The sequence below is a fragment of the Curcuma longa genome, chromosome 8, assembly GCF_044706935.1.
Source record: "Curcuma longa cultivar G26 ecotype Majalengka, Jawa Barat chromosome 8, ITB_CL_G26_1.1, whole genome shotgun sequence".
Classification (NCBI taxonomy): Eukaryota; Viridiplantae; Streptophyta; class Magnoliopsida; order Zingiberales; family Zingiberaceae; genus Curcuma; species Curcuma longa.
Genome location: NC_133868.1, coordinates 9,567,237 through 9,582,134, shown reverse-complemented (window position 1 = coordinate 9,582,134; position 14,898 = coordinate 9,567,237). Strand labels below are relative to the sequence as shown.

Genomic DNA, 14,898 nt, shown 5'->3' with positions numbered 1-14,898 from the left:
TGATGGGGAATCCTTTTGATTTTTTTTTTTTTTAAAAAGACATCTTTTGATGATTTATATATGCAAGTTGGGGTGCTCTTTAATTTGTTCTCTTTTATTTATATATATATTCTGATTGTAAATAGCAAAGTGAGGATCTAGACATGACAACAGAATTTTATAAAAAAATTAACCAATAAAAAATTTGATTTTTTTTGTAAATTCTTTTCAAGGCTATATAAATTTGAATCTTTGTAATAAATTTTATGAAATATTTATAAATTCAAATTTGAGAAATCAAAATTAAAATTTATAAAATTTGGATTCATTAGATTCAAATATTTTTAATATCTTTTTTTTTTTAAATAAAAATCAGATTCCACAACTATAAATTCTTCTAATAGTATTTTGTAGAGATTTTATGAATCAATTTTTTAAAATTCTAAGTTAAGTTTATAAAAGTTGAATTTTATTTTTGAAAACTTTAATTTTTGTAATAAAATTTTATAAAAATTCAATAATCTAAATTCTTATAATAACAAATTTCTATTGAAGATGCTATATAAATCCATTACTAGATAGGAAAGATAAAAGAGGCATATATTGGAAAAGGGTAGTGCTTATTTTTTCCTCTTAGCTTAAAATTGAACTTAACAATTAAAGTGTCTCTAGTATTATAAACTTGAACAGTTTTCTTCAGAAACTTCACTCTACATATAAAGGCTAATGGCTCATATCTGTCAAGTCAATATTATAAAATTGGTATTATATTGATCTGAAAATAAGGACACTCTTAATTATCAGATGAAACACAAATATAATTACACAGATAACAAACCTTCAATCAAGTAAATATGACTCAAATATCTCAACAGATGCTCAAAGATATGTATATAGTATTTATCAGGCTAATTAGCTTCCCATAAATCTCAGCAAATAACTATTGATAATTATCATATCACTAGAATACATCTACTACATGATGTGCTGTCTCATAATAATTTGATAGGACGCTAGCTAGCTGACTCAGTGTACAATTTAATATATATGGAATTAAAGTTCACATAGTACATAGGACATATGGAACATAACCCAACTAGAAACTACAATTAGAAGTTACTTATTAATGCAATTACTTCTTCTTCAGCTTAAATTTCTTTGAAAAGTTCGATTATTAAATTTGATTCATAAATTTTAACTTGGATCCACAATAATGGATTCATTATGTTTCATGAATCTCGCAAGTAAATAGCATGCATGCGGAGACAAGCAGTACTTGAATGTGGTACCTTTGATCAGTCATCAGATCAATATGACACAGCCAGTATTGCTTCATTTTTCAGAAAAAAAAAGAGAGTAATATCTGCATATATATATTTAACCGTAGAGTTCTTCTTGGCTTTCATTCAGTATTTTGAGTCGATTCGATCGAACAAAGGGCACCTCTATTGGGTCATGGGTAATGTTAGCATTACTGTACATATGTGCTGCTAGCTGCAGGCTAGTGACTAGTGCTGTACTGTGCTCTTTTGTTGCTTAGCTAACAGAAGGATTTGGGGGGCAATGCAACAACAAAATGGGAGCAAGGAGTTAGGCAAAACATGTGGGGCTGTGAAGGATTATTAATGAGGGGACAGAGACTGCCACCCACTCATTCATTCAATCATAATCTTTTCCACCAGCACCGCCACCACCACCACAGGCCACCACCACCTCCACCCTCTCTCCCAAGCCCCAGCCATCATCCTTTTTGCCTCTCCAATATCCTATAATCCCAAAGCATTACAGTTAAGTAAATAGCATCGAACAGCAACAGCAACAGCAACAACAAAAGAGAGAGAGAGAGAGAGAGAGAGAGAGAGAGAGAGAGAGAGAATTAACTAAAGCCCTCATTTCATACACACATATGATCTCTCAGCATATATAAATTTGCATCAGTTTCATATCATCTTCCCCAAATATATCCCTTGGCATATGCAGACAGCTTCATCTCCAGATTAAAAATGTCAGCCCAGATCATACATGAGCAGGTTTGCTACATCCACTGCAACTTCTGCAACACAACCCTAGCGGTATTCTCTCTCTCTCTCTCTAGTATTTAATTTTCCATATGAGAAGACTAGTCGTGGTTAGTCACTAGCAATTGCAATCAGTAGCTAGGTCTCATGTGTTGGATCTAGAGCTACTGGCTACCTAAGGCAATTGTGTGTATGTAGATCACCAGTTGCATTTAAAAGGATCCTCAACAAGTTTGCTGTCTAATTTTTGTTGAAATTGCCAGTTAGATCATACATATTTCATGCTGCACGCCCTTTAAAAAAACCCTAAAACAAAATATATCAACTTTTGAAGACCTCGTCTCAAAATTATGTTGATCTGAGAAGGATCTGTTTAGCAAATATATTCTCAAATGGCTATGTGTTGATTGATCAACCAACAACATATCTGTTAAGTGAATATTCTGTGCAAAATCACAAAACCCTGGAGCTAGCTCTAATACCTGTAGCTTACTCTAGTCTAGGGTTTGGACCATCTTCACCACATTAGCTTCTAAAATTTTATGGAAACCTGAATCATAATACTATTTTCCTATAAATAACTTGGTCAGTGAAGATGGTGGCTTCTTTACTTGCTTTCACTTATTCAGAGAAGTGTCAGCAGTATGAATAAAGTGGCTACTTGCAGAGAAGCAACTTTCTTTTCCTTTTTTTTTTCTTTTTCATTTTCTCCTCTTTCTGCTGTTTCAGAGAGGCCAGTCTATCTAGCTAACTATATTACGCACTTTCTCTATGAGCAAATGATAATGGAGCTACCAATTCTTGCAAAGACAAACATTGAGAAAAGAAGTCCCCAAAAAATTCTTTGAAACAATGGTACATGGAAAGTGTTTTTCCAGCAAATTAGGTGACTTCTTTTATCCATAGGGCACTCTTGTTTCCACTCCTCTCCTTCTTCCTCCTCCTTCCTACTGGTGTTTTAGCTACATGGTAATCAAAACTGAGATCTCATGGGCAGCGGCATCACTCGTATAATTTGAAGCTTTTGACCTCGCTAAATCTCTTTGTTTGTTATTACTGATGCAGGTTAATGTTCCTCGAAACGTGTTCAACATTGTGACAGTGAGATGTGGGCATTGTTCTAATCTGCTGTCTGTCAACTTGGGAGCTTCACCTCAAGCCTTTTCTTTTCAGGTCAAATTAATTATATTGGTTCACTAGCTAGTTCTTGACAAATGATTTCCAAGTTAAACCTGTTGGTGAAAAATATAAGTCTTGTGATATTAGTTCGATAATTTCATCGTGCATGTGCAGAACTATAACTTTGGATCCCAAAGTGATAGGTTGGATCTTGGCTCCTCCTCAAAATATACCATGAATTCCTTGATGTACTCGATCCAGGACGATCAGCAACTTGTCGCCTTACATAGTAAGCACCTTCATTATCTCCTAATCCTAATTAAACAATTTTAGAGTTAAACATAATGAATTAAACTTCAAAATACATACTTCACAAGGAAGAACTAGCTCAATCTGGACCTTAATCTCAATATATAAATTTTAAGCCCAAAAATTTTCGAGATTAAATGTCTGACTTCTGATAGTTACATTAAATATCATACGGATAACTAGAAAAAAGAATTATTTCAAGAGGAATAATGAGATATGCATATTACTATTAATTAATTTGTTGAAGGGTGATGTTCTACTCTCTCTCTAAGCCCTCTTCTCGGTCTTTCATCCCTATTCAAGTGATTCATGTTCAGTCAATAAGTTTTTTAATATATTTTTTTCTTTGTTATTAGCTCCAGAGAAGAGGCAACGTGTTCCATCTGCATACAACAGGTTTATCAGGTGAGAATGCAAGAATTAATCTGTTTTTTAGAAGGAATAATAGTAATAATAAAAAGGATATTAAATGATATTTGCATAAATAAATGAAATCTAATCTTACCAAATGCTATGCTACAATTCAGAAATGTTTCATGTTTTGTTTTTTTAACTGCAATATCTTCTGGTTCTTTTGCAAAGTTAAAAAGCTTGAATCGTTTTCAACTATAAATATGAGTTTATAATTCTTTTGAGGTCTCTCATTCTATTTAATACCTTGTAAAGTGCTGGCATGCTTAAACGCATTCACAATTTAATACTTATGCTTATTTCATAATTTAGATTGTAATTATGGTTGTATATCAATTGTTTGCAAGGGAGGAGATACACAGGATCAAAGCCAACAATCCTGATATCAGTCATAAGGAAGCTTTCAGTGCTGCAGCAAAGAATGTGAGTATATATAATTGAACATGCCAATTATACTAATTTATATTATTTTATGTTTCCCTTCATGATTCACTCAAATACAAAAAGAGATAGACAAATACAATGCAAGCATACAAATTAAATAATATGTTGGCCTAGTAACTAGCTAGTTCCTTGATTTATATATATTAATTTAAGATTTATGTTTAATTTCCTTGATATATATTTTTTTTTCTAAAATGAAAAATATAATTGGAGTGTGATGATGTATATATGCAGTGGGCACACTTCCCTCACATTCATTTTGGGTTGAGCCTTGATGGTAGCAACAAACAAGTGAAGCTTGATGAAGGCATAGGAGCACCAAGGGGAGGAAAAGGCCCTGGCTTCTATTAAGCATATGTATATAATTGATCATATAATATGATCGATTCATATTACTGGATCTAATTCCATATTGAACTTTGATAATGCAATATGACTTCGCACTATATTGTTAGAAATAACTGGTATTTATTTGAGTGCATATCATGCCATTTCATTTCAGTGTGTTTGCTTCACATTAATTATTACTTGGAATATAAACTTGGTTAACTTATTTAGTCATGAGTGCTTAAAATTTACTAAATTATAGTGGAAAATTAAAGTAAAGCATAGATTTTAGATATATCTATAAGCTTTCTTGATTTGTAGTATTTATTATTTGTAGATGATATCATAGAAATTAATGAGATTGTAATTGAATTAAATTTAAATTTTGAATTATGGAATAAAACATTAGATTTTAAACTAAGTTGAACAAAATTAAATATATAAAATATAGTCTTGTTAGTAGGAAAAGATATACAACAAATAGTAATTAGTAATGAATAGATGATCAAAGTGTAAGAGTGTATATATGCCTAAAAAGTTAAGATAGTAATTTAAATATTGATAGAACCTAAATAAATTTTAATCAGTTGAAACAAATTAGCGTTGTGAAGATGATAAATTATTTTTATTAAAACTTTTAATAGATTTTTATGATTAATACATATTTTTCTCTTAATAATATCCTTATAAGAATTCAATCCTTCTCGTTGGGAAAATATGTGCAACTTATAATTCATTTACTTCCACATTTAGTTGGCATACCAATCACTTTCTAAATCCATCCCAAAAGAGGTCTGTGTATTAATTTCTGAAAGAAAAAAAAAATAAATCATGAAGCAGACTTGTGACTTGTCATCAGAGAGTTAGGGGAGATAACAAAAAGCACACTTTTTTTTTCTGAGAAAATTCAATTAATTGCTGAGACTATAGATCGAGGAGAAGATAAAAAAACACTACTGCCAGTAGTACAATACTGAGATAAAAGTTAGCTCATATGTACGAGATTAGAAGTTAATCAGAAGCCAAAAAATTTCACTTGAAAATATTGGTGAGAGAAAAAAAATGGAAGAACAGCTAGTTCTTCACCCCTTCCTGCGTACTAATATTTCATTGCATGACGTTTTCCACGAGAGATCGCATGTTAAAGACACTCATAGAGAGAGAGAGAGAGAGAGAGAGAGAGAGAGTTGGGTAGCAATGAAGCGTCGTTGTCTACAGTGATTCAGAATGTGCAAAGTTCACTGGCATTCACTTCCCTCCAAACCAAACAGGATTCTCTCTCTCTCTCTTCACTTCTTTCTTGCCATCCAAGTTCTTACCAGTAATTATGATAAAAGTTCTACATAATTGTGAAACCAATTAATAAGATTAGAAGAGGTGAAGGACAAAAGGTACTGAGCGTGGACCCACGGTAGTAGTGTTTATAATCGATCGAATCAAATTGATCATAAAATAAATTAAATCATTAAAATAATCTAAATGCTATCAAGTCAAAAATCTACCTAAATGGCGAGAGATGAAATAGGAAGAAAGAAAGAAAGAATATATAACAATATTACTGTGCAGGAGGAGGAGAGGAGAAGAGAAGAGGAGAGGAGAGGCGCATGCACGCGGGGTAGGTGGTTTCTGCAGCACCACAAACATCGGGCTCCATGTCCCACTTTAATTATGCGGCTACATCTCCTCACAATCCGCATTGGATTTCATGGCAGTGTTTGCAGCCTGCCGCCTGCTTGCCTGCTTGCCTGCCCTGCCCTCCCCACCTGGCCGGTCTTCTTACAATGCCCACTGACACATTAATTTCCCTGTTGTAGAATATTGAATCATTCACTGATATATGGCTACCTCCCTTTTCTCTTGTTTTTTCTCAACAGGCTTATCCTTGATCTTTTGGATGCGTCCTTGTTTCTGTTTGCTTTTGTTCCAACATATATGTGTTTCATTTCAGTAATTAAATAATGGAAAACGGATTTACATTTTGATATATATATATATATATATACGTTCCCACTTACATGATCATGCATGCCATGCCATGCCATGCCTGCTGGTGAAAAGACAAAGAGATAGGTGAGTGACGTTTCATGGTTTGACACGACCCTCGACGTAAATCCGAAACGTCATTTCAAGCTAAGTGTTCCCCACTTACCACAGGCCTTGCAGGACTCACAGCGCCTGCACCGATATGAGAAAAGCAAGAGAAAGAGAAACCAGAGAGCGCATGCATCAATTATTGAAGAACAGGGATCCAAAAGAAAATAATTAATTCTGAGATTTCTAAAATTGATTTTTATTGAAAAATTTTAGTACAATTGAGCAGTACATGATGTTTTTCTTCTTCTTCTTCCCATTTAATTAGTAGCCAAACAACTGAACCACGATTCCAAAATGAAGTACTCGTACCCAAAGAAAACATGCAGTTGGGTTAAGATTAAAAAAAAAGTGTCATATCTTTGTTTGGAAGAAGAGAATAAGAAAGAATTGTTGGCACATTGATGAAAACTAACTTGTTATAATATAGTTTTGAGTTTAGTAAACCAGGGTTTGATGCTTGTTTCAACCTTGGTTAGGGGAATAGTACACCGAGGGAGGTTTCATATAAATGGGCTCTTATATTTCTCAAAGGAGAGTTTAATGGACTCCAAATGGACGTACGACATATCGAATTTGGAACAGTCAATACAAACTGCTCTGCTTTATTCTGTCAACATATTTTAAGTTAAAAAGTTCATTCTATAGAAGTCTACTACAGAGCAACAGTGATCCCACAACCCTGTCAAATGTCAACGGTGCCTTCCGAAAGTCAACAGCAGGCCAAGCCTGCCTAATGAAACAGATCTGGTCCAGTGGATCCAAGAATCAGAATGGTGAGCATTGAGATCGTTATGATTCCAAAGGTCTTGAAGGCCCAGCAAAAACACTCAAAATGATGCATTAATCTCGATCAGTTCCTCAGATACTACAAGTTTTTACAGGACATGGCGAGCATTTACATTGAAGTATGCCGAATTAATTAGTTATGTTATGGGTTGATATGTCCAAATCAAACAAAAGTCAAGACCTGCTTCAATTGAAGGCAACATATCGGACATAATACTTGACTCCAGAGCTTGACTAGCTCGGTCCCACATCCTAGTTCCACGTCTGAGTTCCACACCCAAGCTCCCTCCTAGCTAGGTGGTCGAGTTCCGACTCGGCTTCTCGCCCGACTAACTCCGTTGTCAACTCAACACCCGACTCGGAGACCAACCGACATGGCAACCACTTGATTGGGCAACTGCTCGAGCTTTCTATCCTAGCTCTGTCTCCGAACTCTATGGCTGAGCTCTCCACTCTTGCTCAGTAGCCGAGTTAGCTAACCTGGTTATGACCTCGTGGTTAGTCAACCTCCCCATGGCCCACTTGGCACTCAATTGACTCTATGCCTAAGTGAATATGATCTCCTTGATAGAGATCTCCTCCTCAATCATCTTAGTCCCGTTGAGTTCTACCTCTAAGTAGTCCTACTCCCTTCACTCAGTTGCCAACTGCCAGAAGGATGCGTGGAACAAGAAGGTATGTGATGGTAACTTACCTACCTCATCAATACAACATAATTGATGCAACATGATCCGGGATCATACCGAGCATGGATGATAAAATCCTTAACTACCACAGCGATAACTATTCTCCTCACCAGTAATTAGACATTCTCCTCACTAGTGATTAGACATTTCCTTTGGTGACCCCATATAATGGGTTTGTATCTCGCAGATACACACACAATCAACATTCTCATTCTCTGATATTTCTTAGTCTTCTTATCCATTTCCGATTCATGACATGATTTGAGCATCGGAGTAGTTAAATTAGGGCACCCTTTATACCTCTATTCTCTCCCTTTTTCTCTTTGCAGCTTGCCAGGAGCATTACAGTCCCCCCTCAGTTCATGGGTCCTGTGACACTCCGTCAGCGTCAGAGCCTAATCCGGTGATCCATCTAGAGTTGATCTCAAACAAGAACAAGTTAATAAAGCTGAGAAGTCAAAGTTTAACTTTACGTATTGTATGATTCACTTCAAGATCTCAAATTCTGGATCTCTCTTCCCCTTTTCATCTCAGTTTATATGTATATATGCATCTCATGGCTGCCTTGCTAGTGGAATCGCCTCAGCGAGCGGCGTCGGCATGGGGCTCGGTAGCGGCGACGTGCGGCAGAGCGGGCACGTCGGGCGCGACCTCAGCCATGGGTCGACGCACTGCAGGTGGAACGAGTGCCCGCACTCCGTCAGCGCTCTGAGCACCTCCCCCTCTTTGAAATCCGACAAGCATATGGAGCAGCTCGAGGCCGCGCCGCCCCGCGAGTACACCGCCTTCGGGTAGCTCATCAGCGTCGCCTCGTCGAGCCCCGCCGCCTCCACCTCCTCAACGTCCGCAGTCGCCTGCTGACTGGATCCGCCGGCGCCGGCTCTGGTGCAGTACCTGAACGCGACGGTGATGGTGACGATGACGAGGAGCACGCTGACCGACACGCCGAGGGCGTACCGGATCCCATCGCCCCCGTAGGTGCTTAGCGTGCCAGCGGCCGGGCCGAGCGCGGCGGCGGCGGCGGCGTCTGTGGAGTTCATGAGATCTAAAGCATTTGAGGATTCTCTCGTTGTGAAGTCAACTGTGGACGAAGAAGGATGGAGCTCGCTGCAATTAATCGAACTGTCGCCTATCGAAGGAAGTTGATCTTTAGAAGCAATATTCATGGTCAATGTTCAAGATTGATGTCATTTCAACATCACAAAAATAGTAAAAGTCAAAGGAATATTTTTTTTTCATTATCATCAAATATCTATATTATAAAAAAATACTTTATCCCTAAATATTTTATTTGTTAGAAAAAACTAATTGAATTAGATCAAACTCAGCAAAATTATGCACGTGCTTTATTTTGGAAAGCCGCATAAGTTTTGTTGCCTCGACCTGTAAAGAAAAGGGAACGCTAGCACACGACCACTCTCTCACTGACGCCGTTGATCTCGATCCCCCTCGCTCTCGACCGTCCAAATTATGCGAACGCTCATTTTCTCCCATCTGAATACCCTGAAGCCGAAAAGCTCGGTGAGTCCACCGCGACGACGCGATCTGTTCCTGTGAGCGAGGAAAAGGGATCGACGGCGGAATGAGGGCTGTCGTGGCGACGGCGGTCGTGGCGGCGTTTCTGGTGGCGGTGGCGGCGGCTGGTAACGAGAACCACGTCTTCACCCCTTGCGCCGATTCCAAGATCCAGCGGCGGGATGGGTTCACCTTCGGCCTCGCCTTCGCCAACCGCGACTCGTTCTACTCCAATGGCGCCCAGTTGTCGCCCTGCGACAGCCGCCTCTCCCTTTCGTCCGGTACTGCTCAGATCGCGGTGTTCCGCCCCAAGGTCGACGAGATCTCCATCCTGACAATCAATACCAGTAATAACCCGTCGGTATGCTCAGCTCCGTTACGCATCTCACTTTCCCTACCCGATTGGCTGCATTTTTCTCCGATTTATTTCATGTTTAAATGTCTGGATACGAATCTAGGTTTTTTTTGTGATCTTTGTTGGTTTACTTGATCAGTAGTGGGAAAATTATGTTTTTTTTACCATTTTGTTTGGAATACGAAGCAAAAGAAAGCGGAGGTACTCCCTTTCAGTTTTTCAATTATTTATGAGGGAATATTTGCCAAATTTCACATGTTTTTGATCTTTCCAGTGTTGACCAAGTCTTCTAAGTAAAATAAATTGCAGGATAATGAAGAAGACCTGAAGCACTTAGATGAATGACAAATATAAGTATAAATTATATGCAGGGTCTCTGGTGACTGTATTAGTGATGAATGATAATTGCAAGTTGTTAAAATTGTGAATTTGTGATCAGAAAAAGACAGTAATGTTAGAAGATCAAAATTCTTTTGAGTATAGAAGAAAAGGACTAGAGACGAGAGGAGCTAGAGAGGAGTAACCATTCGTTAGATATTTCCATCAATTAACTATAAACATAATTTTCTTGCGCAACTCTTGTAAATCTAAATCTAAAAAAGAAGTAAATTGAGTGAAAAAGATTAGTGGGTGATTAGATATAACAGAAAAGAAATATAATCTATCAAAAAATTGAAAATCATACAGAGATTCAGTGGTGTTCATCTTGTTTCCATCCTGTTTCTTTAGTAATACTCACTAAAGACTCATTGCCTTGTGTAGATAATTCCCAATTCCTTCAAAGTGGTGTTCATACTCCAACAGATGGAGGCACCACTGGTCAGCGCCATGTCTGCCTTTGTTAAAGCCACCCCGAGGCTCACCTAGGTGCCCAATCAAACTAGGTGAGGTTGGTTCACTATATTTTCTCCCCTGTGCAAATTTTTTACCTTGGGTGTGATGTTGAGTGTTGATACTAGTCTAGGCTGAGGTGTTAAGTGTAGAACTAGCATGCCTGATTCTGCACCATCTTGTGGAGTGGTCATAACCCCAAAGATTGAGGCCATTGGTCGATGTCATGTCTAGTGTTGTTAAAAGGTGCGTCAAGGCTAACCCAGGTGCACAAGGCAAACAAGGCAAGGTTGGTGCTTCATTTTTTTTTCCCTTGTGCATGGTGTTGGGTTGAAATGATATGAATATATTTGAAGATAAACAATAGATTGTATTAGAGTGATAGATAGAAGAGGTAGAGCGATATTAATTTAAATAGTACTAGCGATATAGTCATATACAGTAATACTGAATGGAAATGGAGGGATAAGATTCATGTAGCAACCCTATTTAAGACTTCGGATTAATGATGATGATTATGATGGTGATGATGAAAAACAAGTGGCATTAAATATTTTTTTATATATTTTTTTCATGAGTGTAGTTAGTTTTGAGTGAAGTAAAAATAATGGTCAAGGCATTGCTTTCTCATTCCAAATCGAGGTTCATTACCCATTACAATCCTAGGTGAGGCCATGGCGAGACTAGACCCTTGTGCGCTCATGAGTGTGGTCAGTTTTGAAATAATGGTCAAGAGCATTTCTCATTCAAAATCGAGGTGCATTACCCATGATAAGCCTAGGTGAGGTCATGTAGAAACTAGACCATTGTGTACTTCACTCACTAATGGATAATCTGGGTTACCTTTTAATTTTTTTTTATATTATTTGTGACTACTAAGTACTTTGTATTGGTAGAACCTTATCCGAGTCTTCTAGAATTGTCTTAATTATTGTAAATGTATGTGATTACATGTTAATAATTATAGTAGGAACTAACATGGTTTGCTCTTGTATATGGTATGTGTTGATAAGAAATTGATGACAGATGCCATTTCTGTTTTTTTGGATAATTAAAAAATGTATATGGAGTGTCAGAAAGTACCAAATGGGTCCCAACAAGCTACTCATGTTTGATAGAATATCATATCAGAGTAGATATCTAGGGATCGATATACATGTATTTGCACACACTTGAGTATTCTTTCTAGGTCTAACTGTCCCTCACAAAAAAACTACTATTTCGAGCCTTCCATACATAGTGTATCAATGAAGGCAGGGCAAGGTGTCTGACCTTCGTCAAGGCTCTACCCCCACGGTAGTGTTGTATAAAGACCCGGAGTGCCCTCTGATAGGAGGACATCTCCAGTCACATGTGAAGCCACACCCGAATCCTCCTCTATAGTTCCGCAATAGATGGACACCGAAATAATAGATGCTTTTGGGTCTGCTCTGACTGCCCACAAAATGTGCACGGACGATCCTCTAAATAATCCCGCCTATCTCGAGTGGGAAGTCGCCTCTGTGCAAGCATCCAAAATGTGATTGCATAACTCGATTGTAGGTAGGTCTTTCACACTGTCCGCGCCCATGGCTTCCTAGGACTAGGTAAGAAGTCGTATACCTTTGCCACCCCACCATCCTATGCAAACCAAGCTGCCAGCATATGTCCAGCATTCACAGGTGACTCAGCAACCGCTAAGATGCATTTTGAGTGTATCTTTAATGTTTTTTTTTTTTTTTGGAATTGTCGTCTTTATACGCTTCTTTGAGCTATAGGAGTCCTTGTCAGGCAAAATTAATATGTAGCCGCTTTGTCTATCGTGTAAGTGGATACACTGAAATTGGATGTTTTCTTTCAACAAAAAAAATTTTTTTGCTCACTAAATGGAGCTTAGGTTCTGAGCTGAAATGCTAGGGTAGATCATAAGGGCCAATTACTACACGAAGTAATTAGATCCAATGATGTAGCAAATCTGTAGCATAGTTGGTTGAGCTCATTCCTTGCTCCTAAGTTGGAGGACAGATTACCACAAATAAACAACTGTCATCCATCACTCTATCTTCAAATTATTCAATTTCCATTGTGAATGCTATATGGTATCACTTTTATAAGTAAAATACTGATGTCCTATTTTTTTATGTCAGTTTGCCCGCCTGGGGATGAATTCGTGACTGTTTAGCCTCTTTCTTATCCACCCTAGCTATTGACTTGTGTTTGTATTGAAGCATGGTGCAAAATTATAGTATTTCTTAATCAAGTTTAATCTGGCTATCTTCCTCTCTTATCCTGCCCAACCCTTGCTCGATCCTTCCTTGTTACCCAACCCTGCCAACAAGGAGGATGAGGGAAGCAGAAGCCCTGGGAACTCTGTCATTGCCCCTCTTCCCATGATTTGCTAAGGCACTTAGAAACAAATGCTCATGGCACTAGATCAAACTTCACAGAAGTGAAACTCTAGTGCCAATTGCAGAAAAATCCATGATGGACTAATAAGAAGAAAGCTGAAGAGGAGGAAAATGGAAAAGGAGTTCATGAAGAGGATGTAGTAGAAGAGGAAGAAGAAGAGGTAAGGAAAGAGGAGGAAGAAGAGGAAGAAGATCAGAAAAGTTCATTGAGATGGATATGAAGTGAAAGATGGGAGAAATTCATGGAGATCGAGATGGAGATGGAAAAAAGGATGGGGAGGAATTTATGAAGATGAAAGAAGAAAGTGCTAACAGAGGTAATTCAGGTGGTTAAATTGGAAAAAATCTCTTTTAGGGGTCAGAATCAGAGTGCAATATCTCTTGGAGGATAAGCTGTGTTTTTGTTTTTCCGCCAAGGTAAAATCCATTTGACCTACAAGCTAAGTATCCAACATAGCTGATACACTTGCTTGTTATCTATAGCCGTGCTAATTGACTAGATGTTCTTGGTATCTGGAAGCAAACATTCCCATTTGTAAAATAATGGATATTTGACATATTATCCATGTTTCCAATTTTCATTACTTTATGATATTTATTGCATTTTAAGCATCCAAGGACACTGCTTTAGTCTCAAGGATATTATTGCTAGTTGTAACTCTCTCTTTTCCTTTTGCACATTGTAATATATATGATGTTTTTCAGTGAACCTTGATAATATATGTTGGCATTAAATAGGAAACAATAAGCTAGAGAAATATGAATTCTCTTGATTTAACTAGAAAAAAATTCCTTGAAAAAATTAAGAGGGATCATCATTCATGAAATTTACCCATTACAGGCTACCAATGTGGGATTCATGGTTGCATTTGCTGGCCGGAAATATGCGGCTCGTTCCATTCCCATTTTTATTGGTAACAGCACTTATGCAGTAACCAGCTTTACTCTGGTATGATTCCAGTTGTGTGTTGAGACATGAATATCTATCCCACATATCTGTGATGCTCTCTCTCTCTCTCTCTGTCTCTAGGTTCTTGAATTCAAGAAGGGCAGACTCCAGAACCTGTACTGGAAGCGAGATGGTTGCGGTTCTTGTACGAACGGAAAGTCAGCTTTTGTTTGCCTCAACAATCAAGTTTGTGCAATCAGGACGTCTAGCTGCAAAACCCAGGGCGGTGCTGTCGACTGCAGCATAGGTATACAACTGGCCTTTTCAGGTACTGATAAGCACCATGCCGTTCTCAATTCATGGTACGAGGTGTCCAATCTGAAGCAGTACTCTCTCTTCGGATTGTACTCGAACCTCAGGGACTCTCTCACCAGCCAGTATAACAAATTCTTCTAAGGTCTCTTCTGATGTGAATATTTGGCTCCTGGACTCTACTACTATTCTGTAAGCTTGCTCTATTGCGTGGGTTTTGATTAGTGACTGTCTCTGTCCATCGGATTTGTTTTGTTGCTACTTCATGTTCAGAGCCCGTGGTCGATTGTTTAATTTCTTCTTGTTGTGTCCTTGTGATTCTTTGATCGAACGATCACCTTCTGACGTTTGAAACCTCGCAGGTTTTTACTCATCCTGCGACCTGTTGGCTGATCAAGTGCAGAGTTGGAGCTTCAAGCTCCCTTTGTTGAATGGC

General features: G+C 38.0%; 3 protein-coding genes across 3 annotated transcripts; 2 read left to right on the top strand and 1 right to left on the bottom strand.

Moving 5' to 3' along the window:
* Positions 1-1,681: 1,681 nt before the first annotated feature.
* On the top strand, positions 1,682-4,747 carry LOC141833480 (protein YABBY 2-like). The gene is made up of 6 exons (XM_074720938.1): positions 1,682-2,051; positions 3,063-3,170; positions 3,291-3,405; positions 3,782-3,830; positions 4,184-4,259; positions 4,515-4,747. Exons 1-6 carry the CDS (start codon positions 1,983-1,985, stop codon positions 4,629-4,631), a joined length of 534 nt encoding a protein of 177 aa, XP_074577039.1. The 5' UTR covers positions 1,682-1,982; the 3' UTR covers positions 4,632-4,747.
* A 3,937-nt stretch (positions 4,748-8,684) lies between these two features.
* LOC141832778 (RING-H2 finger protein ATL70-like) lies at positions 8,685-9,264 on the bottom strand. Its single transcript, XM_074720162.1, has one exon. The coding sequence runs from the start codon at positions 9,211-9,213 to the stop codon at positions 8,728-8,730; it is 486 nt and encodes a 161-aa protein (XP_074576263.1). The 5' UTR covers positions 9,214-9,264; the 3' UTR covers positions 8,685-8,727.
* A 411-nt stretch (positions 9,265-9,675) lies between these two features.
* LOC141832856 (uncharacterized) lies at positions 9,676-14,756 on the top strand. The gene is made up of 3 exons (XM_074720225.1): positions 9,676-10,049; positions 14,103-14,210; positions 14,292-14,756. The coding sequence occupies exons 1-3, from the start codon at positions 9,756-9,758 to the stop codon at positions 14,604-14,606; spliced, it is 717 nt and encodes a 238-aa protein (XP_074576326.1). The 5' UTR covers positions 9,676-9,755; the 3' UTR covers positions 14,607-14,756.
* The last annotated feature ends 142 nt before the right edge of the window (positions 14,757-14,898 follow it).